At 46.3% G+C, this 23,795-nt stretch overlaps 1 protein-coding gene across 6 annotated transcripts in view; it reads left to right on the top strand.

The window, feature by feature from the left end:
• Positions 1-23,795, top strand: part of FAT3 (FAT atypical cadherin 3) — a 546,218-nt gene that overhangs the window by 396,742 nt on the left and 125,681 nt on the right. For all 6 annotated transcript variants that reach the window (XM_060234952.1, XM_060234950.1, XM_060234951.1 and 3 more), the window contains 3 exons: positions 11,036-11,311; positions 12,529-12,739; positions 18,392-22,465. In XM_060234952.1, the coding sequence (XP_060090935.1) occupies positions 11,036-11,311; positions 12,529-12,739; positions 18,392-22,465 (4,561 nt within the window). The remainder of the gene's footprint in view (positions 1-11,035; positions 11,312-12,528; positions 12,740-18,391; positions 22,466-23,795) is intronic.

The following is a 23,795-nucleotide window of genomic DNA, read 5'->3' as shown; positions in this document are numbered from 1 at the left end:
CCTGGCTCCACCCCCAAAATCTCCTGGCTCCACCCCCAAAGTCCCCAGATATTTCTTAAATTGGACTTGGCAACCCTAGTTGTAAAAGCAGGAGATCTCCAGGCCCTAACTCCAGGTTGGAAAATCTCTTTAAGATTTAGGGGTGGAGACTGAGGAGGACCAGATGTAGAGGCGAGACCTCAGTGGGGTATCATGCTATAGGTTTCATCTCCCAAAACAGCCATTTTCTCCAGAGGAACTGATCTCTGTTACCTGGACACTGGTTGTAATTCCAGAACTCCAGGCCCCACCTGGAAGTTGGAAAGCCTAATATCAGGGCTTTTTTTTGAGCAGGAATGCACAGGAACACAGTTCCGGCTGGCTTGGTGTCAGGAGGTGTGGCCTAATATGCAAATGAGGTTCTGCAGGGCTTTTTCTACAAAAACCCCTGTGTGAAACAATGGTGACATTAGGGGGTGCAAACTAATATGCAAATGAGTTCCTGCTGGCTTTTTCTACAAATAAAAAAGCCCTGCCTAGTATTATACATATTATGCCATAATGAAGACTGTATCAAATACACCTAGCAGTATTAAATCCATAAGCCTCCCCTCTCCTGCTTTCAAAATGAATCTGCATACTTAAAAGATTGCATTACTGCACCATGGCCTGTGCAGAAAATTAGCTGAGAGAATTATTTTAACTTCAGAGGTCAGTAAAACAGTTCTTGGCACTCAGCCACGTCGAATTCAAATGTAATTGGGCTCAAAGCAAAGGTATTTTTGATGGGCAACACTGGGACCAGCTTGCCTGTCCTGGTTTTTCTAATCTGCTTTGATTTAACTGTATTCCTTCAGGTCTTTTTAGTTGCCGGGCTCCCAGCCCCCTCCCCCCCCCCACCCAGGGCTGCGTCTTTTCTAATGCTCCAAGTGTTACTTTGCCTAATTTATAAGCTTGAAAGACTCAAAGAGCCTTTATTTCAAGCTGTTTTAACTGTGGGAAATAGGAAGTGAGCAGGGAGAAGGGGATCTATTACAAGGAGGCAGCGCCTCCTGACTGTAAATAAGGCCTCTTCAACTATTTCTCAGAAACACCAGATAAGGTAGGAAAACTAGGTCATGAACTGTATGTACTACATGAGGCTTCAAGTTCCCATTGGGCCTACACCTAGAATCGGAGCCAGTGGAAACTTTCACCAGTGGAGTGTGGGTTTTGCCAGTTTCCCTGGCCCTCTGCAGACCTCCTCCTTCATACTATTCCTGAGTTTCCGCTTTCCCCCAAGAACAGCATTTCTCCCAAGAACAGCAGGGGCAGCTGAGGGAGAGGGGGAAGCAAGGAAGTCCTGTTGTGCTGATGGAATGTTAGAAGAAGAAGACTGCAGATTTATACCCCGCCCTTCTCTCTGAATAGGGTTGCCAAGTCTCAACTATTCCCCAGCGGGGGAATTTGGGGGGCGTTCCGGGTGGGGGCGGGGATACCCTCAATACAATGATGTCATGTAGAATGATGTCATCACGCTGAGAACGCAGTGCTGCACACTCACACTGTTTCCCCAAACATTTAAAGGAACCTTCCATTTAAATGGTTGGGGGGGAAACAAGAGTTGGTGCTGCAGACCTGCCAAACCCCGACCAAGGCTTGGAAGGGCAGAAACAAGCAGTTCCTACCTCTCTGAGAGAGCGGGCGTCAGGCTCGACTACCCTTCCAAACCCTGATTGAGGCTTGGAAAGGCAGAAGATAGCTGCTCCCATTGTCTCTCAGAGAGCAGGCGCTGGGCTCAGCTGCCCTTCCAAGCCTTGATCCAAGCTTGGAAAGGCAGGAGCAAGTGGCTCTGCTCCCTCGTTCTGAGAGAGCGGATGCCTGGCGCTGTTCTTCCTCCAAGCCCCCATCGAGGCGTAGAAAGGCAGAAGGTAGCAGGGGTCGGTGCCGGGCATGGCTGGCCTTCCAAGTCCCAATCGAGGCTTGGAAAGGCAGGAGCAAGTGGCTCCTGCACTCTCTGAGAGAGCAGGTGCCCGGCATTACTGCCCTTCCAAGTCCTGATCGAGGTGTGGAAAGGCAGGAGGTAGCGCCGGGCTCAGGTGCCAATCGAGGCTTGGAAAGGCAGGAGCAAGCAGCTCCCGCTCTCTCCCAGAGAGCCCACGCTGAGTGCACTTGCTTCTCAAGCTGCAAATTTGCGGCTTGGGGTAGATGCAGTGGCCATGGGGCCACTGGGGGTGTGGCTTCCCCCACCAGGCAGCTGGCTTGGGGCGGGAAGAAGCCCTCCAAACCGGGGAAACCCCCGCTCGGATTGGGAGGTTGGCAGCCCTATCTTTGAATCAGTTGCAGAACGGCTTACAATCTCCCTTATCTTCTTCCTCCACAACAGACACCCTGTGAGGTGGGTGGAGCTGAGAGGACTCTCACAGCAGCTGCCCTTTCAAGGACAACCTCTGCCAGATCTATGGCTGACCCAAGGCCATTCCAGCAGCTGCAAGTGGAGGAGTGGGGACTCAAACCTGGTTCTCCCAGATAAGACTCCACACACTTAACCACTACACCAAACTGGCTCTGGGTATAGAGCCGGGGGAGGGGGAAAGGCAGCTGAATGTCCTGCATCCTGCAGGGGATTGAAATAGTTGACCTTGGAGGTCCCTTCCAGCTCCATGTTTCCACTAGAGCCCTTCTCTCTGACTTCAGGTTTTCTGTGTGGAAGACTTTTTTTGTTTTTTAAACTGAGTTGCATTCAGTCCTGTGAACTCATACCTGCAGTCTTAATTCTTGGCACCCAAATTAAACATTCCTCAAAAAGTGAAAGGGCAACGGGTGGAAACTACATGCATTCAACACTGGATTCTACTTCTGGAGTCAAATCCACAGTATGTCCTTAACTTGGGAGATGTCAGTAGAGCATTCAGCCTGTGCACCACTGCCCAGCTCTGGCCAAATGAGAATACTGCAAAGAGACCCAAACAGACCACCCTTAGAAACTTCTTTGCAGCAGTAGGACAGACCAAAGGGCCTAGATCGGAATTGCTTGCTGGTCCAAGTGACAAGATAATTCTGTTGCTATTGCTGGTTAACTGGATGGCTACTTTGAGACCGGATGCTGGACTAGATGGGGCACTGGTCTGATCCAGCAGGGCTCTTCTTATGTTCCTATGAAGACCTCTGTGCCCTGTTGTTGGCTATCCAGACAAACTGGTTGGCTACTGTGTGAGGCAGGATGCTGGACTAGATGGACCACTGGTCTGATCCAGCAGAGCTCTTGTTACGTTGTTATGCTGTTTCTATTCTGTGTTAAAGGGGCCCCATGGGGCAGACTGGTGAAGCTGCAGTACTGCAGTCTGAACTCTCTGCTCACGACCTGAGTTTGATTCCGGCAGAAGCTGGGTTCAGGTAGCTGGCTCAAGGTTGACTCAGCTTTCCATCCTTCCGAGGTCGGTAAAATGAGTACCCAGCTTGTTGGGGGGGAAAGTGTAGATGACTGGGGGAGGCAATGGCAAACCAACCTGTAAAAAGTCTGCCGTGAAAACATCGTGATGCGACGTCACCCTAAGGTCGGAAACAACTGGTGCTTGCACAGGGGATTCTGTGTTAAACTTTACCACCCCCAAATTTGCTTGCCACACTGCTTCTGTCTTGCCCTCTCCACCCAGCCAAAGCTGAAACTATGCTTCCTTAGAGAGATCTTCCTCCAAGTCTTATGAATTTTGTGCCATCTTCATCTTTTGTGCCTTGCCATTGCATCGAACAGATCTCATGTTCCTCAGTGTGTTTTGATAAATGAGGCTGTACTGCAGGGGCTAGCCTTGCATAAACTGCATTATGGAGGGCTTCTACAACACAAAGTAATTTTCAGAGCACATCAGTACTTGGCAGAACACAAGTATTCATTTCCCCCCTGACGTTTTCTCAAAACATCTGCATGCAAGAACAGAACTATGGTGCATTACTGAAAAGTTTGGCTGTATTGCAGCAGCACAATTGTCTATTCAGGGCTTTTTTGTTGTAGCAGAAACTCCTTTGCATATTAGGCTACACCCCCACCCTGATGTAGCCAATCCCCCAAGAGCTTACAGGGCTTTTCTTACAGGGACTACTGTAAGCTTTTGGAGGATTGGTTCCATATGTTCATCCAATCCCCTCTTGAAGCTGTCTATGCTGGCAGCCGCCACCACCTCCTGTGGCAGTGAATTCCATGTGTCAATCACCCTTTAGGTGAAGAAATACTTCCTTTTATCTGTTCTAACCCAACTGCTCAGCAATTTCATTGAATGTCCATGAGTTCTTGCATTGTGAGAAAGCGAGAAAAGTACTTCTTTCTCTGTCTTCTCTATCCCATGCATAATCTTGTAAACCTCTATCATGTCATCCCTCAGTCGACGTTTCTCCAAGCTAAGAGCCCCAAGCCCCTTCCTTCATAGGGAAAGTCTTCCAACCCTTGAATCGTTCTAGTTGCCCCTTTCTGCACTTTTTCCAATGCTATATCTTTTTTGAGATGCAGTGACCAGAATTGTACACAGTACTCTAAATTTTATCTTCATAACCACCACCACTTCATAACCTGAATCAGAGAGGAGCCTGCCCATCACAGTGGTCAATAGTGGACTAATCAGAGCCAGTTTGGTGTAGTGGTTAAGTGTGTGGACTCTTATCTGGGAGAACTGGGTTTGATTCCCCACTCCTTCATTTGCACTTGCTGGAATGGTCTTGGGTCAGGCATAGCTCTCGCAGAGCTTGTCCTTGAAAGGGCAGCTGCTGTGAGAGTCCTCTCCAGCCTCACCCACCTCACAGGGTGTTTGTTGTGGGGGAGAAAGATAAAAGAGATTGTGAGCCGCTCTGAGTGGAGGGCGCAATATAAATCCAATGTCTTCTAATCTGCATTGCATGCAGAAGATTCCAGGTTCAGTCCATGGAAATCTGCAGTTAAAGGATCGGGCAGTGGTGACAGAAAGTGCCGTCAAGTTGCAGTTGCCTTACGGCGACCCAATAGGGCTTTTAAGGCCTCAAGCAGAACTATGAAAAGGTGTCTGTGGTATATTCGAAACAAATAAGAGACAAGCAGAAGTGGTTTGCCTTTGCCACCTCTGTGGAGCAATCTTGGACTTTCTTGGTGGGTTCCCATCCAAGTACTAACCAGGGCCAACCCTGCTTAGCTTCTAAGATCAGGCTAGCCTGGGCCTTCTAGGTCAAGGCTGAGGACCCAGGTTCAAATCCCCACACTGATGAGAAAGCTCATTGGGTGACCTTGAGATCGCCAACTCTTCTCTCAGCCTGACTGACTTCCCACGGTGGTGGTAATGAGGATGAAATGGAGGCATGGAAAATGATGTTGCAAGATTCTTTGGTTCCCTATTAGCTTCTGAGATCTAATGAGACTGAGCTAGCCTGGGCCAGTTCAGGCAGTAGGTGACGTGAAATACCTTTAACTGAGACCCTGGAGAACTACTGTCTGATGAGAAGGAGGAGGAGGAGAGATGGAGGAGGAGATTGGATTTATACCCAGCCCTTCTCTTGGAGTCTCACAGCAGCTTACAATCTTCTTCCCTTCCCTTCTCCACAACAGATACCTTGTGAGGCAGGGGTGGAATTCTAGCAGGAGCTCCTTTGTATATTAGGCCCCACCCCCTTGTTGTAGCCAATCCTTTAAGAGATTACAAAAAAGAGCCTTGTAAGCTCTTGGAGGATTGGCTACATCAGCGGTATGTGGCTGTAATATACATAGGAACGTCTGCTGGAATTCCACCCTTGTTGTGACGTAGGTGGGGCTGAGAGTTCTGACAGAAACTGCTCTTGAGCAGAACAGCCCTGAGAGAGTTATGACTGACCCAAGGTCACTCCAGAAGTTGCATGTGGAGGAGTGGGGAATCAAATGTCATTCTCCCAGATAAGAGTCCACACGCTTAACCACTACACCAGACAGGCTCTCGGTAAACACTAGGGGCCTTGACAGATGACTGTAAGGCAGCTTCACGTGTAACTGATACACCCATTTTCCATGAATGCGCCTGCTGTCCTTTTAAAGCCATCTAAGCTAGCAGCCGTCACCATGTCTCGTGGCAGCTCGTTTCATAATGACAGCTCCAGAGCACTTTACAAATGGTAGGTCTTGCCAAGCCCGCCAGCTCCCTTCTGGATGCGTAGCACTCTATTGAAAGCATTATTCCTCTTCTGAGACCTGGTGGTCCTGAGATGATGTGCGAAAAGGTGCTTATGTTCCTAACTGATATTTTGCCTGATGGAGTGGTGACACGGGATGGTATATTACACTGCAGAATCTTGTAACCGTTTGGCAGCAAATGATACAAAGCGAATACAGGCTGGTTTTGTTTTCCCCTGTGGACTTATCATTAATCTTCTCAATCTGAAAGGGGGTTCCCCCCCCTCCCTTTCTTCTTTCCAGCAGGGCCATTTCCATGGAATTAGCACTAAATTCCTGCAAAAATAGAAGCTGTAGGCCACTTAAAAATTTAAGGCTTTTTTTGCATCAGAGACTTGGCTCTATAAATGGAGAATAGAGAGGTATTTGGGGAGTATGTCAAGTTGCAAAGAAAAATTAATAGACTCTCTGGACTGAGTTTGGTGTGTGTTAACTTCTATATGCGCAATGGTGCTCATAAGTCCTTCCATTCTTGAAGCGGCCTTCTGTACTGCCTAAGAAGTTCCTTCCTTGTGGAACTTTGGAAACAGGGTATTAGATCTTGTGGATCTATAGTGCGAATGGCAGCATCTTCCTCTGGTACAAGAGGCCCATAAGAACATAAGAGAAGCCATGTTGGATCAGGCTAATGGCCCATCCAGTCCAACACTCTGTGTCACACAGTGGCCCAGAATACCGGGTGTCATCAGGAGGTCCATCAGTGGGGCCAGGACACTAGAAGCCCTCCCACTGTTGCCCCTCCCAAGCACCAAGAATACAGAGCATCACTTGCCCCAGACAGAGTTCCAACAATACACTGTGGCTAATAGCCACTGATGGACCTCTGCTCCATATGTTTATCCAGTCCCCTCTTGAAGCTGGCTATGCTTGTAGCCGCCACCACCTCCTGTGGCAATGAATTCCATTTGTTAATCATCCTTTGATGTAGAAATACTTCCTTTGATCCGTTCTAACCGGACTGCTCTGTAAGCTCTTTCCTGTAAGGCTCCTTCCCTCAGGGGGAGACGACACAGTTCAATCTGTGGGTACACAGATTCCAACCTGGCTTCCATTACAGTAAAAAAAGATGCTGCTTCGATTAAAAAATAGATGGATCCTAATATGCCTTGACTGGAATGGCCCAGGCTAGCCCAATCTGGTCACATCTCAGAAGCAATGTTCCTTCTAAGCTGTCATGTGAGCAAAAATTATGAACATATGAAGCTGCCTTATACTGAATCAGACCTTCGGCCCATCAAAGTCAGTATTGTCTACTCAGACTGGCAGCGGTTCTCCGGGGTCTACTTTGTGAGCTCCTGGCATTAAAGTTGTGAGCTACTACATAAATTAGTTTGCTCTGGGGCCATTTTTCCTGAGCTAAAACAAAAATCTGTGAGTCGAAGGCTAAAAAAACTGTGAGCTAGCTCACACTAACTCAGCTTAGAGGGAACACTGCTTGGAAGCAAAGTGGAGGCAGCCCTGGTTAGTGGTTGGGTGGGGGGACCATCAAGAAAGCCCAGGTTTGCTCCAAAGAGGCAGGCAATGGGAAACCACCTCAGCTTGTTCTTGCCTTGAAAACCCAATGGGGTTCACCATAACTTGGTGTAACTTGACAGCCATTTTCACCACCACTACTGGTATATGTGCCTGCATGCAAGTCTAGGGAATGTTTTATCATTTTCATGGATTTGATCTGGTAGATGTTTTATGTATTATTAATAATAATGAATTTATTTGTTTAATTATTTACATTATCTGTAGTCCCACTTTCTCACTGAGGCTCAGGGTGGATTACACAGGGTAAATTGACCTGGATGCCCCAGGGTAGGCTGATCTTGTCAGATCATGGAAGAGAAGGGGTTAGCCATGGATAGTATCAGGATGGGACACCACCAAGGAAGTCCACGGTCGCTATGCAGAAGCAGGCAATGGCAAACCACCTTATGCTGTCTGCCCTGACCCAGATAGCCTAGGCTAGCCCAATCTCATCAGATGTAGCCAATTCCCCAAGAGCTTATAGGGCTCTTATTACAGGGCCTACTGTAAGCTCCAGGAGGATTGGTTACATCAGGGGGGTATGGCCTAATGTGCAAAGGAGTTCCTGCTACGAAAAAAGCCCTGCTCCCATCCGAATGGGCTGATCTTGCACTGAGCAGGGGCCCCTTCCAACTCTCTTATTATTCCAATTTCTCAGTACACAAGAATGGTGGAACCTCCTCCCATATAGACACGTCCTTGTGCATAGTGGTTAAACTAGGATTACAGAGATACACACATGAACAGACCTTAAGCTGCCTTATACTACAGGGGTGGCCAAGGGTAGCTCTCCAGACGTTTTTTTGCCTACAACTCCCATCAGCCCCAGCCAGCATGGCCAGTGGCTGGGGCTGATGGGAGTTGTAGGTAAAAAACGTCTGGAGAGCTACCCTTGGCCACCCCTCTTATACTGAATCAGACCATTGGTCCATCAAGATTTGATTTGATTTGATTTATTGGATTTATATCTCACCCTCCCCAGCGAAGCAGGCTCAGGACTGGAGGTCCATATTGACAGCAACTTTCCAGAGCCTGAGTTAGATGTCTTTCCCATCTCCTACTACTTATTTAAAAAAACAAACAAACCTGGAGATGCTGGATATTGAACCTGAGGACTGAATCTTCTGCCTGCTCAGCAGTTGCTCTACCACTGAGTCAAGTCCTCTCCCAGGTCCAAGTCTGCACCCAGCCATAAAGGTCAATTGGTGACCCTGGACTAGCCACACTCTCTTAACCTAGCCTGTTTCACAGGGTTGTTGCAAGGATAAAATGGGAAAGGGAGAGCTATGTAAGCCACCCTGAGCTTCACGGAGAAAAAGGGCGAGATGAAAATGAATCAGGTAGACTTGGGTAGGATACCGTTCCAGAGTATTACTATGGCAGAGGAGATGGAAACATTCCCCAAATTAATTGCATTTTATCGCTCCGTATTAGCCTCCTTTTGGATCCTTTTGGATCGAAAGGCGAAGTAGACATCAAGTAAACAAGTGTGTTCAGTAAGACTCCAGACACAGAGACGACCTGGAAAACACACACACTTCTTACAGACTAGCATCCCAAATCCCTAAATGTGCACTTCACTAACAGTGATTGTACAATTCAGTGTTTTTGTTTTTTGGAAGCTGCCGTAAGAGTACCCCAATGGGCATTAACTAAACCGAAGCCAGAATAAGCAACAGATATTTATCACCATTAGCAGAATGGACTGAGCCGGATATCTGTCCCTCAGCGGTACACTTGCCTCCCCACTCAACAAATCTGGGTACCACTTGCTTCCTTCCTTCGCATTCCGGGGCCCCACCAAGCCTCACAAATTGACTCCTCCCCAAGGCAACTCCAACTTCCGAAACAACATATAACAGTCTTAGCTTACACAGAATTTTATTGCGACTGCCTTCAACTGTTCCCAGGTCGGGTCATTACAGGCAATTTTGGGGGGATTGTTTATGCATTTTCTGGTAAAGCGTTCAACAAACGTCTCGCTAACATCATGGAAAGCTAATGTTTCATGCCTCTCCGAGGGCAAACTCTTTTTCATAAAACAGTGTTATAATAGCATATAAGTAAATCTTTTCCTCCATTAACAGCACAAAAGTGTGGGTGTAAGAGATTGGGCTCAAACAGAGCCCTGTAAACACGTTCTGGTATTCATCTTTCCCCATGCACACACAAACACACACCGATTTTAAAAGTGTGGGGAGTGGGGGGTTTTTTATTGCCTTCACCCTTGCTCCGGGGTTTTTCAGAGCCCACGCTCACCACACACTCAATAAACTTACTAAGGGGAACAGCTGCCGGCTGTCAGTAGCTTCCTTCTGCTTTAAAATGACTGCCACGGATGGTGAAAGCAGTGATGATTGGCCACCATGCACGATTCCACTGATGCCTTACAGATCCACCAGCCTCTTATGGTAGAAACAGCCGTTGCTTTGTACATATGCTATGGCAATTGCTTCATTGCTTAACACTCAGTAGACCTCTTGCACGCTTAGTGCTGCCATGTTGAATTGAGAAGATAGGCCCGGGTATGTTCTCCAGACCATGGCCCTAAGGGCGAGTTGCTAGATCATGAAGTACAGCAGGCCTAGAGCTGGCAGAGCACCAGTTTGCTCCACTGCATATACTCTACCAGTCATAACAAATCTTTTGCATGTTGAAAAGCAGGGAGGGTATTCATAACAGAATAGACTAGAAGAAGTTTCTGGCTTTTTTTTTTTCCTACGATACTGAAGAATGCAACCGTGCACTTCTGTAAGACAGAAACAAAACACTTCCTGAATTAGTCTTTTGTTTGCCCGAAATAAAGACTGTGTGGATGGAGTAATCAGATCATCCCTAATGTTTGTATATAAAATGTAGAGCATTTGTACATATCTGTATATCGAATACTGAGCCTGACCCCACAGTGTGTGGATCAAAAAATCCCATGCAGTAGAGCCAGGGACAGATGGGAGACGTTCTTGTAAACCTAGAGGACATTGGAGAAGAAGATATTGGATTTATATCTCGCCCTATACTCTGAATCTCAGAGTCTCAGAGCAGTCACAATCTCCTTTACCTTCCCCACCCCCACAACAGACGCCCTGTGAGGTAGGTGGGGCTGAGAGAGCTTTCACAGCAACTGCCCTTTCAAGGACAACTCCTGTGACAGCTATGGCTGACCCAAGGCCATTCCAGCAGGTGCAAGTGGAGGAGTGGGGAATCAAACCTGGTTCTCCCAGATAAGAGTCCATGCACTTAACCACTACACCAAACTGAGGAAATGCTTCTGCAAACCTGGAGGAAACCCTCAATTTGCAGGAAAATATTAATTTTAAAAATGGATGGGGGAAAAGAACTTCTTTTTTTTTAGCACGTAATCTTGCAAGGTTTTCTCATGCAATCTTGATGGTCCTTTTGCAGGTGCTCATAAAAGTGTTGGACAATAACGATAACGGCCCAGAATTTTCCCATCCGAGTTACGATGTGACGATTTCCGAAGACATCCTCCCGGATACCGAGATCCTGCAGGTGGAAGCCATTGACAGAGACGAGAAACATAAGCTCAGCTACATCATCCACAGCAGCATCGACTCCGTCAGCATGAGGAAGTTCAGAATGGATCCCAACACAGGAGTGCTGTACACGGCTGAGCGTTTAGACCACGAAGCTCAAGATAAGCACATCCTTAACGTAATGGTAAGAGCAGAATATTAATTTAGTGCTCTTTTATATCTTATAACTTTTATAGGTGCCTGTATTCCCTAGTCTTCTGATAAGCAAATAGGCTTTAAAATGTAGCAAGTAAGTAGTAATTAATTTTCTGCCTTGTGCTCTGGACCATTTTTTTTTCTTTCTGTGTTCATTCATTAATGTATTGCTGTGGCTTTGGGAAGTGTACCACAAAAGACGTTTTTTAAAAAATCTTCCAAAACAGTTTTTGCAATCTTGAGGGAGAACACGGGAGCAATATTACAATCTCTCCATGCCCGGTTCTTTTTTAAAAAAAAAATAAATCTGAGGTGATTTTCTTAAAGAGTTTTAAAAGGAGAAGTTACTTGAGGAAGCCGCTAAACAGGGCGATTATCTCTTCTTTGCCATGCTCAGCTCTTGAAAGCAAAGCGGACTGGTTTATCGTGTGCTCCTGCAGGTAGGAGATACTGGTTTGTGCGCCTAAATTACAGAGCAGAAATTGTTCTGTGGGGAAGTGGATGTTGCACATTAAAGAACAGGAATCAGGTGTGAGGTTTCTTTGTCTGTATAAAACTTGTCTTATATTTCATCTAGGGTGCTAAAGCTCCTGAGAAATTGCGCAAAAGTCTTTTATCGTCCTTCAGAGTTCCTTCCATTCCTCGCTCAAGTGGGAAAACCCACTGGTTCTTCCAAAATTGTGATGTGGGCAGGCCTCAGATTCAGCAGGAGCACAGCTCCTGAACCTTTCTGATGGTTCCCCCTCTTCCTCCCCACATACCTTGTCTATTGAATTGTAGGTGCAGCTGCATAACAAACCCTGGATTAGGAGAGCGGGCAGCCAGTCAGGCACCAGGGGCTTTGCCAAGCCCCCAGCAGCCCTCATTAACCCCTGGAGAAGCCCACACCACCATTTCTCCACTTCTTATGTGATTTTGGGCGGTGGGTGGCTTGCTGGCCTTTTGACTGGGGGTGGGGAGCGGCCCAGGAGAGCCCCAGGTGAGCAAGGCCTGCTTGGGCTGGCTAGAATTCTAGCCAACCCAAGCAGGCCTCGCTCACCCAGGGCTCTCCTTTCTTGCATTGGGTTGCTTTTGGCTGGGGGGCATATGCTAATGAGTTATGCTGATGAGCTCCGCCAGCTATTTTGCTACAAAACGACCCCTGACTGTAGGCAAAATAAAGTTCTGGGCTTTCACATAAACTTCATGCTTGTGTCTCCCATCCAGGTTCGTGACCAAGAGTTTCCTTATCGACGGAACTTGGCCAGGGTCATCGTCAACGTGGAAGATTCCAACGATCACAGCCCCTACTTCACCAGCCCTTTGTATGAAGCCTCCGTGTTTGAGTCAGCAGCCATTGGATCTGCAGTTTTGCAGGTCACTGCACTGGACAAAGATAAAGGAGAAAACGCGGAGCTGATCTACTCAATAGAATCAGGTTAGCGTGCAGGGACTAAAACACCTGCTGTAGAACCCCATACAAGACGCTGCATGATGTCATTCCCTGATGGAAGCCAGAGAAGGATAAACAGAAAGAGAGAAAGACAGAAGGGTGTTCAAATCCCATAAAAATCAATGAAGATTTAAGTGCCTAATTTGACCTGATATTGGCTTCATTGGCCTTTACATTTGTCTTCTAGAAGGCCTGGCTTACAGAGCAGGGTGCATTTATCGGCAGTATATTTTGCTTTAATATGATATCAGTTATTTGGGGAGCAATGCTAAAAACACCGCGGACCGCTTCTTAGCTGCATTTCCCTCCTTTCGTTCAACAAACAACACAGAACTGATCTCGAAGTCCTCGAGTAAACGAATTGGGGAAATGGTTCCATCTTCCCACTCGCGGCCACGTGCTTAATTTCTGTGCGTGGTCTTGGTCCGCACGTTCTGCTTGCCACATGCACATGCGGAGTTTTCGGTGTCCATATTTATTTATTTATTTTATTTCATTCGATTTATATCCCGCCCTACCCCACCGAAGCGGGCTCAGGGCGGCTCGCGACACAAAATTCTAACAATAAAAACAAAAATTAAAATACATTAATAATTTACACAATGAAATAAACACAATTGTCAGCGTGCTGTGCTACAGTCTTCTTTAAAATTCAGATATTCAGGTATTCAGATATACAGATGCCGGTCAGTTGTATGCCAGTTGGAAGAGGACTGTCTTACAGGGCAGTTCCGCAAGGCCCTCACCTCCTCCGGCAGTTGGTTCCACCAGCAAGGGGCTGTGATCGAAAAAGCCCTGTCCCTAGTTGACTTCAGACGGGCCTCCTTTGGCCCCGGGGATTGTAAGATTCTGAGAACCCGATCTCAGCACTCTCTGGGGCACATATGGGGAGAGACGGTCCCTAAGGTAAGCAGGTAATAAAATCATGCACGTTTGCCTGGCGGGATACAAATATAATAAAATAAAAATAAAATAAATCATGTACCATCTGGTATGGCTCACGTATGATCAAGCGTATGCACATGCTCAGCGTGGCAGCGAGTGGGTTACCTAGATAAGTCACACATGGCCCATTGTACATTTATCCAGTTTGCTAACTGTGTGCTTAGTTTTTTTGTAAGTCAGAAGGGCCAGATCTAGGGCATGTACTCATGTCCGAGGCTGTGTTCAGGGTAGAACATAAGAAGAGTTAGGACAGATAAAAGGAAGTACTTCTTCACCCAAAGAGTGATTAACACGTGGAATTCACTGCCACAGCAGGTGATGGCAACTGCAAGCATAGACAGCTTCAAGAGGGGATTGGATAAACATGTGGAGCAGAGGTCCATCAGTGGCTATTAGCCACAGGGTATAGATGGAACTCTTTGTCTGGGGCAGTGATGCTCTCTGTTCTTGGTGCTCGGGAGGGGCAACAGTGTGAGGGCTTCTGGCCCCTCTGATGGACCTCCTGATGGCGCCTGGGTTTTTTGGCCACTGTGTGACACGGAGTGTTGGACTGGATGGGCCATTGGCCTGATCCAACATCGCTTATGTTCTTAAGAGCTCTTCTGGATCAGACCATTGGACCATCTTGTTCCACACAGTGGCCATCCAGATGATCAAAGCAGGCCTACAAGCTTGGCCCAAAGACTTTTCACTGATATTCAGTCTTTGAACACTGTGGCTTCTTTGAGACATTGTGAGTAATAGCCACGGATATACCTATTCTCCATAAGTCTCTCTAGTCCCCTCTAAAAGCCAGCTAAAGTAGCAGCCATCTCTACATCCTGCAGCAATGAAGTTAATTATTCTTTGAATGAAAAAGTACTTCCTCCCACGCTTGTACTACATCTTACTAGATTTCTGTTTCACTCCTCAGTTTTCTAGTGCGGTCATAGCTTTCTCATATGTACACCCTGCCATTTTGTTAGAATTGCAGGCTTCTTTTTGTTTGTGTTTGTGCATTGATCCACATAATCCATGCGCTCCCCATTCAATAAAGTATCAAGGTGCTAACGATAACAGGTGCCGTGGACCAGTGATAGGGCATCTGCTTCACATGCAGAAGGTCCCAGGTTCAATTGTGAGCATCTCCAATTAAAAACACCAGAAGAGCCCTGCAGATCAGAGCAGTGGCCCGTCTAGTCCAGCATCCTGTCTCTACAGTAGTCAACCAGTTCCTCTGGACAGCCAACAACAGAGCACAGAGGCCGAGGCCTTTGTAAGAACATAAGAAGAGCCCTGCTGGCTCAGACCAGTGGTCCATCTAGTCCAGCATCCTGTCTCACACAGTGACCAACCGGTTCCTCTGGACAGCCAACAACAGGGCACAGAGGCCGAGGCCTTTGTAAGGACATAAGAAGAGCCCTGCTGGCTCAGACCAGTGGTCCATCTAGTCCAGCATCCTGTCTCACACAGTGGCCAACCGGTTTCTCCAGAGGTCTAACAACAAAATATAAAGGCTGAGGCTTTCCACTGATGTTGCCCCTGGCTCTGGGATTCAGAAGCTTAGTGCCTCTGATTTAGAGCAGGAATGCCGTTCCGGCTGGCTTGGCATTAAGCGGTGTAACCTAATATGGGGGTGGGGGGGGGAAGTATTACAGCTCCGGTAATGAAGGGGGTGAGATGGGGCCATGACCAGGAAGTGGGACAGCGTGAGGCTTCTGTCCAGACCGATTGCGCAAAAGCTTGAATCCTGTTAATGAGACTTTTATCTCCCCATGACGGCCTCTGCTTTCTATTTCATCCATCTCCCTGCCTGCGATTTGAGGCTTCAAGCTTCTGTTTCGGATAAAGCTGCGAATTCCCACTGTTTCATTATCCACCAGTGCTTCTAGCTGCAGCATAATGCAGCTTTCGCAGGCTGTATTTCCCGTGACCCATGAAAGGATGTGCAGCAAGGATGCTAATTTTAACTGATGGTTTCAGCTTAAATACAAGGTTCCGTACTTGGCAGGAAATTCAGCTGGAGCATCCACGGCACTGAAAAACAGAAACCAATAATCTTGTGCTTTAATAATATCTGATCTAGGAGAGAAGGCCCTTCTGTGATGAGCACATGACCAACACAGAGATGCTCCATTTCAAAAAATACAGAGGGGGGGTGCAAACTGCAACTCGGGAGCCGCATGTGGCTCTTTCACACATATTGTGTGGCTCTCAAAGCCCCCACCGCCCTGTCTGGGCATTTATCTCTTTAAATCACTTCCCCAAGCCAAGCCAGCTGACAGCTTGGAGAATGCAGTTAAAGTTAAAGTTGCTTTCTTTCCACCTCCATCTCCCTCCCCCATCTATTTGCTTGCCTGCTCTCAAACATCTGATGTTTGTTCCATGTGGCTCTTTACGTTAAGCAAGTTTGGCCACCCCTGAAAAAAATACCTCACTGGTGATAGAGAGGCAAAGTTGACAGTCCCGTGTAAGGTGTTTCCAACATGGGCCACTGGGCAGCCGTGTTGGTCTGAAGCAACAGAATAAAGCTGTAGTAGACAAGTTACACCTTTAAGACCAACTAAGTTTTATTCAGAATGTGAGTTTAGTTGGTCTTAAAGGTGCAACTTGTCTACTGCTTTATTCACATGTGAAACTGTTCTCTGTCAACCAGGAACTCAGCCCTTAATGTGAAGGAGCATGGAATCCATATCATAAGCAACACACACCTGCTACTGAAAATGGCAACCCTGTGGAATTCTAACAAGAGCTCCTTTGCATATTAGGCCACACACCCCTGATGTACCCAATCCTCCAAGAGCTTTCAAAAAAAGAACCTTGTAAGCTCCTGGAGGATTGGCTACATCATTGGGGTGTGGCCTAATATGCAAAGGAGCTCCTGCTAGAATTCCACCCCTGCCTGTATTGAGTTCTCTCCTCTTTTCCTCTGTAACACAGTTACAGAGTCACACTGACACCATCACTGGGTAGCAGGCAATGTTTTGCAGTGGGGACGGAGAATTCAACATAATGCTGCTGTTTTCAATGTCAGCTCTGTGTTTCTTGTAACTGTAGTCCCATCTTCAGTGTATGTTTTTGATTGGAAAAGCCCATCAATGAATCCTGATTATTTTGTTCTTTGTGTAGCCAACAATACTTCATACAAACACATTTAAGCCCTTTCCAAACACTGGTTCGTCTTGATTTGTCCCTGTCTGTTCAGATCGATAAGCAAATATTGCCGCTACGAGTTTCTGTTCTCCACTTCCTGGACCATTATCTCTATTGTGCAACAAAAAAAAACCTGTTTCATGTTCATACTTCACATATTGTCCAGTTGAGGCATTGAATCAGTATATTTTTAAAATGGTTTATAATCATCCTCGTGGTTTGATCATGGCTTTTTTTGTAGCAGGAGCTCCTTTGCATATTAGGTCGCACACCCCTGATGTGGCCAATCCTCCTGGAGCTTACAATAGGCCCTGTACGAAGAGCCCTGTAAGCTCTTGGAGGATTGGCTACATCAGGAGGATGTGGCCTAATATGCAAAGGAGCTTCTGCTACAAAAAATGCCCTGTATTGAAGAATTTAGCTGCTAGTTTTTCATGCCTATTTTGTCCATGTTCCGTAATCCTAAATTGGTTAACTTGAATTTAAATTCTGTTGCTGTCAGTGGAATACCCTTTGAAACAAACTGTGCAGAATCACAGCCTTAGTTACAGAGTTCTTTGACAAGCAAGCTCAAGAGTTTCAATGTTGTTTTCTACATACACAATGGGGAGTGATCCCCTGCTTGAAGTTGATGGCGCTACGCCAAGCAGCCTACTGCAGAAGAATTGCTCTGCAGTATTGCTTTTATGCCTGCCCTATGAAACTGAAACCATCGTGGAGCGCTGGGAATTGTAGCTCTGTGAGTTGGAGTGCATAACACAATTTTCAAAACTTTCTTAAAGCTTCAGTTTCTGTGGTTCTTCAGGGAAAGCCGTGGCTATTGAATGCGTTTTGAAAGTGACTCGGGCCATCTGTCACTGATAGAACTTTTAAACAGTTTCCATGTAGACATTTGGTTTTAAAATACCTGCATTGTATAACTTGTGCCATATATGTATGTGGGTTGTTATACTACATGTGAGTGGATCTTAAAAAGACTATTTTCAACTCTATCTGCTTATGCAGATATCGCACCCATCCTGCAGGGAATTCTAAGCAACTTGTATGGGGATTCTATACAATTTCTTTTCCAGGCATTACGTCGGCCAATTAGCTGTGCTTCACCAAACCAAGCCCTCTAGTCATATATTGTGGTCCACCAAATGCATATTTAAGTTCCTGGTTTTTTCTGCCTCCCTAAGGTTCCAAAAATGGATGGTTAGGTTGACATTTACCTTGTAGTCCACAACGTATGCCTGGTGATCTGTCTTCAGCTTACTGGACCCCAGGGCTTTTTTTGTAACAGGAACTCCTTTGCGTATTAGGCCACACCCCTGATGTAGCCAATCGTCCAAGTGCTTACAGGGCTCTTAGTACGGGGCCTACTGTAAGTTCCAGGAGGATTGGTTACATCAGGGGTGTGTGGCCTAATATGCAAAGGAGTTCCTGCTACTAAAAAAGCCCTGATGGACCCCAACTGTATGTCATCTGTCCCTGGAACATTCTATAGGACCCTACATTATAGTTGGATTGCATTTTTAAATTTCACCTTTAATGTGTCTTCTTCTTTTGCTATTTCAGGGAACACCGGGAATACGTTCAAGATTGAACCGGTTCTGGGCATCATCACAGTGCTGAAGGAACCAGATTTGACCACAATGGGCCAATTTGTTTTATCCGTCAAAGTGACTGACCAGGGTTCCCCACCCCTATCAGCCACAGCCATCGTCCGCATATCCGTAACCATGTCAGACAATTCTCACCCCAGATTCATGCACAAGGAATGGCAAGCTGAAGTGAATGAAAACGTTGACTTTGGAACGTCAGTCATCATGGTCTCTGCGATCAGCCAGTCCACACTAGTTTATGAGGTCAAGGATGGTAACATCAATGGAGCCTTCGTAATAAACCCTTACTCAGGAGTCATCACTACTCAAAAGCTGCTTGACTATGAGCACACATCTGCTTACCAGCTCACTGTGCAAGCCATGAACATGGCGGGAATGGCATCCAATGTCACTGTGAACATCCAGGTTGTTGATGAAAACGACAACCCTCCTGTCTTTCTCTTCTCGCAGTATAGGGGCACCATCAGTGAAGCTGCTCCAATAAACAGCATTGTCCGGAGTTTAGGCAATAATCCCCTCGTGATACGAGCCACAGATGCTGACAGCAATCAGAATGCCTTGCTTGTTTACCAGATCGTTGAGTCCACTGCTAAGAAGTATTTCACAGTAGACTCCAGCACAGGTGCCATTAGAACCATTGCTGACTTAGACCATGAAACTATCGCTCATTTCCATTTTCACGTCCACGTACGAGACAGCGGCAACCCACAGCTCACTGCTGAAAGTCCAGTTGAGGTTACTATTGATGTAACAGATGTCAATGATAACCCTCCGGTTTTCAGTCAGGCTATGTTCGAGACCATCTTACTTCTGCCAACTTTCATTGGGGTTGAGGTTCTCAAAGTCAAGGCTGCCGACCCGGATTCAGAAGTCCCACCTGAAATGACTTACAGCCTGATTGAAGGTAACATGGAACACTTTGTAATTGATTCTACTTCAGGGGTGGTGACTATAAAAAACAACAGCCTTTCCAAAGACCATTATATGCTCATAGCAAAAGTGTCTGATGGGAAGTTCTATAGTACTGCTGTAGTGACCATAATGGTCAAAGAAGCCATGGACAGTGGTCTCCACTTTACCCAAAACCTTTATTCCACATCCATCTCAGAAAACAGCACCAATATCACACAGGTAGCAGTGGTCAACGCTGTTGGAAACCGCCTTAATGAGCCCTTGAAGTACAGCATACTAAACCCAGGGAACAAATTCAAGATCAAACCCACCTTGGGTGTCATTCAAACTACGGGCATCCCATTTGATAGAGAAGAACAGGAATTATATGAACTGGTGGTAGAGGCTAGCCGTGAACTGGACCATCTACGAGTCGCCAGGGTGGTTGTCAGAGTTCACATTGAAGACATCAATGACAATGCCCCTGTATTTATAGGGCTTCCATATTACGCTGCCGTACAGGTTGAAGCTGATCCAGGAACCCTGATATACCGAGTGACTGCCATTGATAAAGATAAGGGTGCTAATGGCGATGTATCTTACCTGCTGAAGGAGGACTATGGGCACTTTGAAATTGACAGGCATACTGGCAGTGTTACTTTAAAAGCAGCCTTTAACTCTGACTTATCTAACATAGAGTATTTAATTATCGTCATCGCTAAAGATGGAGGCAATCCATCACTGTCTGCTTCTGTAGAATTGCCTATTACAATAGTTAACAAAGCGATGCCTGTTTTTGACAAGCCCTTCTATACAGCCTCTGTAAATGAAGACATAGAAATGCATACCCCAATCCTGAGCATCAATGCAACCAGCCCAGAAGGCCAAGGGATCATTTATATCATTGTGGACGGAGATCCCTATAATCAGTTCAACATTGATTTTGATACTGGAGTCCTCAGCGTCATCAGCCCATTAGACTATGAAGTCAACCCTATTTTCAAGCTCACCGTGAGAGCCAGCGATGCCCTCACTGGTGCCCGAGCTGAGGTCACAGTGGATCTAATTATTAACGACGTCAATGATAACGCTCCCATTTTTGACCACTTTGCATATAATGCCACCTTGACGGAAGCTTCATTGATTGGCACTCCGGTCCTGCATGTTGTTGCCACGGATGCAGATTCTGAGAATAACAAAATTATTCAATATCAAATAGTCCAGGACACTTTCAACAGCACGGATTATTTTCACATAGATGGCACAAGTGGGCTGATCCTAACGGCCCGCTTATTGGACCATGAAGTGATGCAGCAATGCAGTTTGAAAGTAAGGGCAACAGATAATGGATTCCCACCTCTGAGCAGTGAAGTTCTCGTCAGCATTTTTGTGACTGACATGAATGACAACCCTCCAGTTTTCAACCAGTTGATATACGAATCATATGTCAGTGAGCTAGCTCCACGGGGTCATTTTGTTACTTGTGTCCAGGCCTCTGATGCAGACAGCTCTGATTTTGACCGATTGGAGTACAGTATCTTGTCTGGAAATGACCGTACAAGTTTTGTAATGGACAGTAAGAGTGGAGTGATCACCCTCTCGAACCATCGGAAGCAGAGGATGGAGTCAATGTACAGTTTGAATGTCTCTGTCTCTGATGGTTTGTTCACAAGCACAGCTCAGGTTCATATCTACATTCTCGGAGCAAATTTATACAGCCCCGTCTTCACACAGAGTATTTATGTGGCAGAGGTTCGAGAAAACGCTCCCCCTGGAACCAAAGTAATTCACGTAAAAGCAACTGATGGAGATTCAGGCATGTACGGGCAAATAAGCTACTCGATTATGAATGATTTCGCCAAGGATCGCTTTTTAATTGATAACAATGGACAGATTATCACCACTGAGAAACTTGACCGGGAGATCCCCTTAGAAGGCGATATTACCATATCGTTGAGAGCCCTCGATGGCGGAGGGAGAGTGACCTTCTGTACTGTGCGCATGATTGTGGTGGATGAGAACGACAATGCTCCCCAGTTTATGACAGTGGAATACAGGGCAAGTGTCAAAGCAGATGTTGGGAGAGGTCACCTGGTCACTCAAGTGCAAGCGATCGACTTAGATGATGGTGCAAACGCACGGATTGCCTATTCGTTGTACAGTGAAGCCTCGGTTTCCGTCGCAGATCTGCTGGAAATTGATCCCGACAATGGATGGATGGTCACCAAGGGGAATTTTAACCAGCTAAAAAGCACAGTGCTCTCCTTCTTTGTCAAAGCTGTCGATGGAGGCATTCCTGTAAGGCATTCCCTTATCCCTGTGTACATTCATGTGTTACCTCCTGAAACAATCTTGCCTTCATTTTCCCAGCCTCAATATTCCTTCACTGTATCAGAAGACACACTGATAGGTAGTACTATTGATGTTCTGCATGTGTTGCCTAATGAAGGTGCCACCTATAGCACAGTGAATGGTGAACTGACTGAAAACAATAAGGATGGTGTTTTCCTTATAGAGCGAGACACAGGCATCATAAAACTAGACAAGAGACTTGACCATGAGACAACTCCCGTCTTCCACTTCAAAGTTGCAGCAACTATACAGCTAGGTAAAGTGGACATAGTGTTAACTGTGGATGTGGACATTAAAATTTTGGACCTCAATGACAACAAACCTGTGTTTGACTCAGCCAGCTATGAAGCCATCATAATGGAAGGGATGCCAATAGGGACGAAACTTCTCCAGGTCAAAGCAGTCGATGCCGATTGGGGGGCAAACGGCCAAGTGACATATTCTCTCTTAGCAGAATCAGAGACTGACAAAATCACAGAGACATTTGCCATTGATAGCAACAGCGGCTGGATCAGCACTTTGAAAGACCTAGACCATGAGAAGAACCCAACTTTCACCTTCACAGTGGTGGCTTCAGACCTGGGAGAAGCCCTGTCCCTTTCCTCAACCACTTTGATCTCTGTCACAGTGACAGACATCAATGATAACGCTCCTGTATTTGAGCACGAGATATACCGCGGATCTGTGAAAGAGAGTGACTCACCGGGTGAAGTTGTTGCTGTTCTCAGCACTTGGGACGAGGATACCTCTGATGCCAACCGTCAAGTCAGCTACCATATTACAGGTAAGATCTCTGTGGGGAATGATGTCCAAAGGAGGTGAAGCAAGGCAGATAAAGGGCAACTAGAATGATCAAAGGATTGGAACACTTTCCCTATGAAGGAAGGTTAAAACGCTTGGGCTCTTTAGCTTGGAGAAATGTCAACTGAGGGGTGACATGATAGAGGTTACAAGATTATGCATGGGATGGAGAAGGCAGAAAAATAAGTACTTTTCTCCCTTTCTCACAATATAAATTGAAATAAAATGAAATATGAGAACTCATGGACATTCAATGAAATTGCTGAGCAGTCAGGTTAGAATTGATAAAAGGAAGTACTATTTCACTCAAAGGGTGATTAACACATGGAATTCACTTCCACAGGAGGTGGTTGTGGCTGCAAGCATAGACAGCTTCAAGAGGGGATTGGATAAACATATGGAGCGGAGGTCTATCATTGGCTATTAGCCACAGCATATTGTTGGAACTCTATCTGGGGCAGTGATGCTCTGTATTCTTGGTGCTTTGAGGGGGGCACAGTGGGAGAGCTTCTGGTGTCCTGGCCACACTGATGGACCTCCTGATAGCGCCTGGTTTTTTTGGCCGCTGTGTGACACAGAGTGTTGGACTGGAAGGGCCATTGGCCTGATCCAACATAGCTTCTCTTATGTTCTTATGACTTGGTGTGCACTGAGAGCTGGCAGATAGTTGGGTAGCACCAGTTGTTTCCAACTCTGGGGTGACGTTGCATCACAACGCTTTCATGGCAGACTTTTTATGGGGTGGTTTGCCATTGCCTTTCCCAGTCATCCACACTTTCCCCCCTAGCAAGCTGGATACTCATTTTACCAACCTTGGAAGGATGGAGGGCTGAGTCAACCTTGAGCCAGCTACCTGAACCCAGTTTCCACCGGGATCAAACTCAGGTCGTGAGCAAAACTTGGACCGCAGTACTGCAACCTGCCACTCTGCGCCACAGGTCTTGTGGCACAGATCCACAAAACCTACTTTTTGAGTTTTAGGGAGTCCCCCTATCCCCTTAGCATCCAAAACAGCTAAAAGGAAAGGGGAAAGTGAAAGAAAACTGTATAGGTCTTTTTAATCTGCTAGATTTGATACTTGGCACTGTGTTCTTATATCACAGTCTATAACACCTCGTGATTGATGTATCAGCATAGACAGGACTGCAGCATTGTGCAGAAAGAATGAGCAACATTCATTCTTCCTGATTGCGGGTATGGGGGGGGGAGCCATTAGTTTATAACTGCCTTGTTTTATTTAATTAAAAGCATCCTTTCGGTTTCTTGATCGAAAATCTCATTAAAAACACTCATTTTAAATGCAGTGGAGATCC

Source organism: Heteronotia binoei, chromosome 3 (assembly GCF_032191835.1).
Source record: "Heteronotia binoei isolate CCM8104 ecotype False Entrance Well chromosome 3, APGP_CSIRO_Hbin_v1, whole genome shotgun sequence".
Taxonomy (NCBI): Eukaryota; Metazoa; Chordata; class Lepidosauria; order Squamata; family Gekkonidae; genus Heteronotia; species Heteronotia binoei.
The sequence above is the reverse complement of the archived record's forward strand: the minus strand, read 5'-3'. Positions and strand labels throughout refer to the sequence as shown.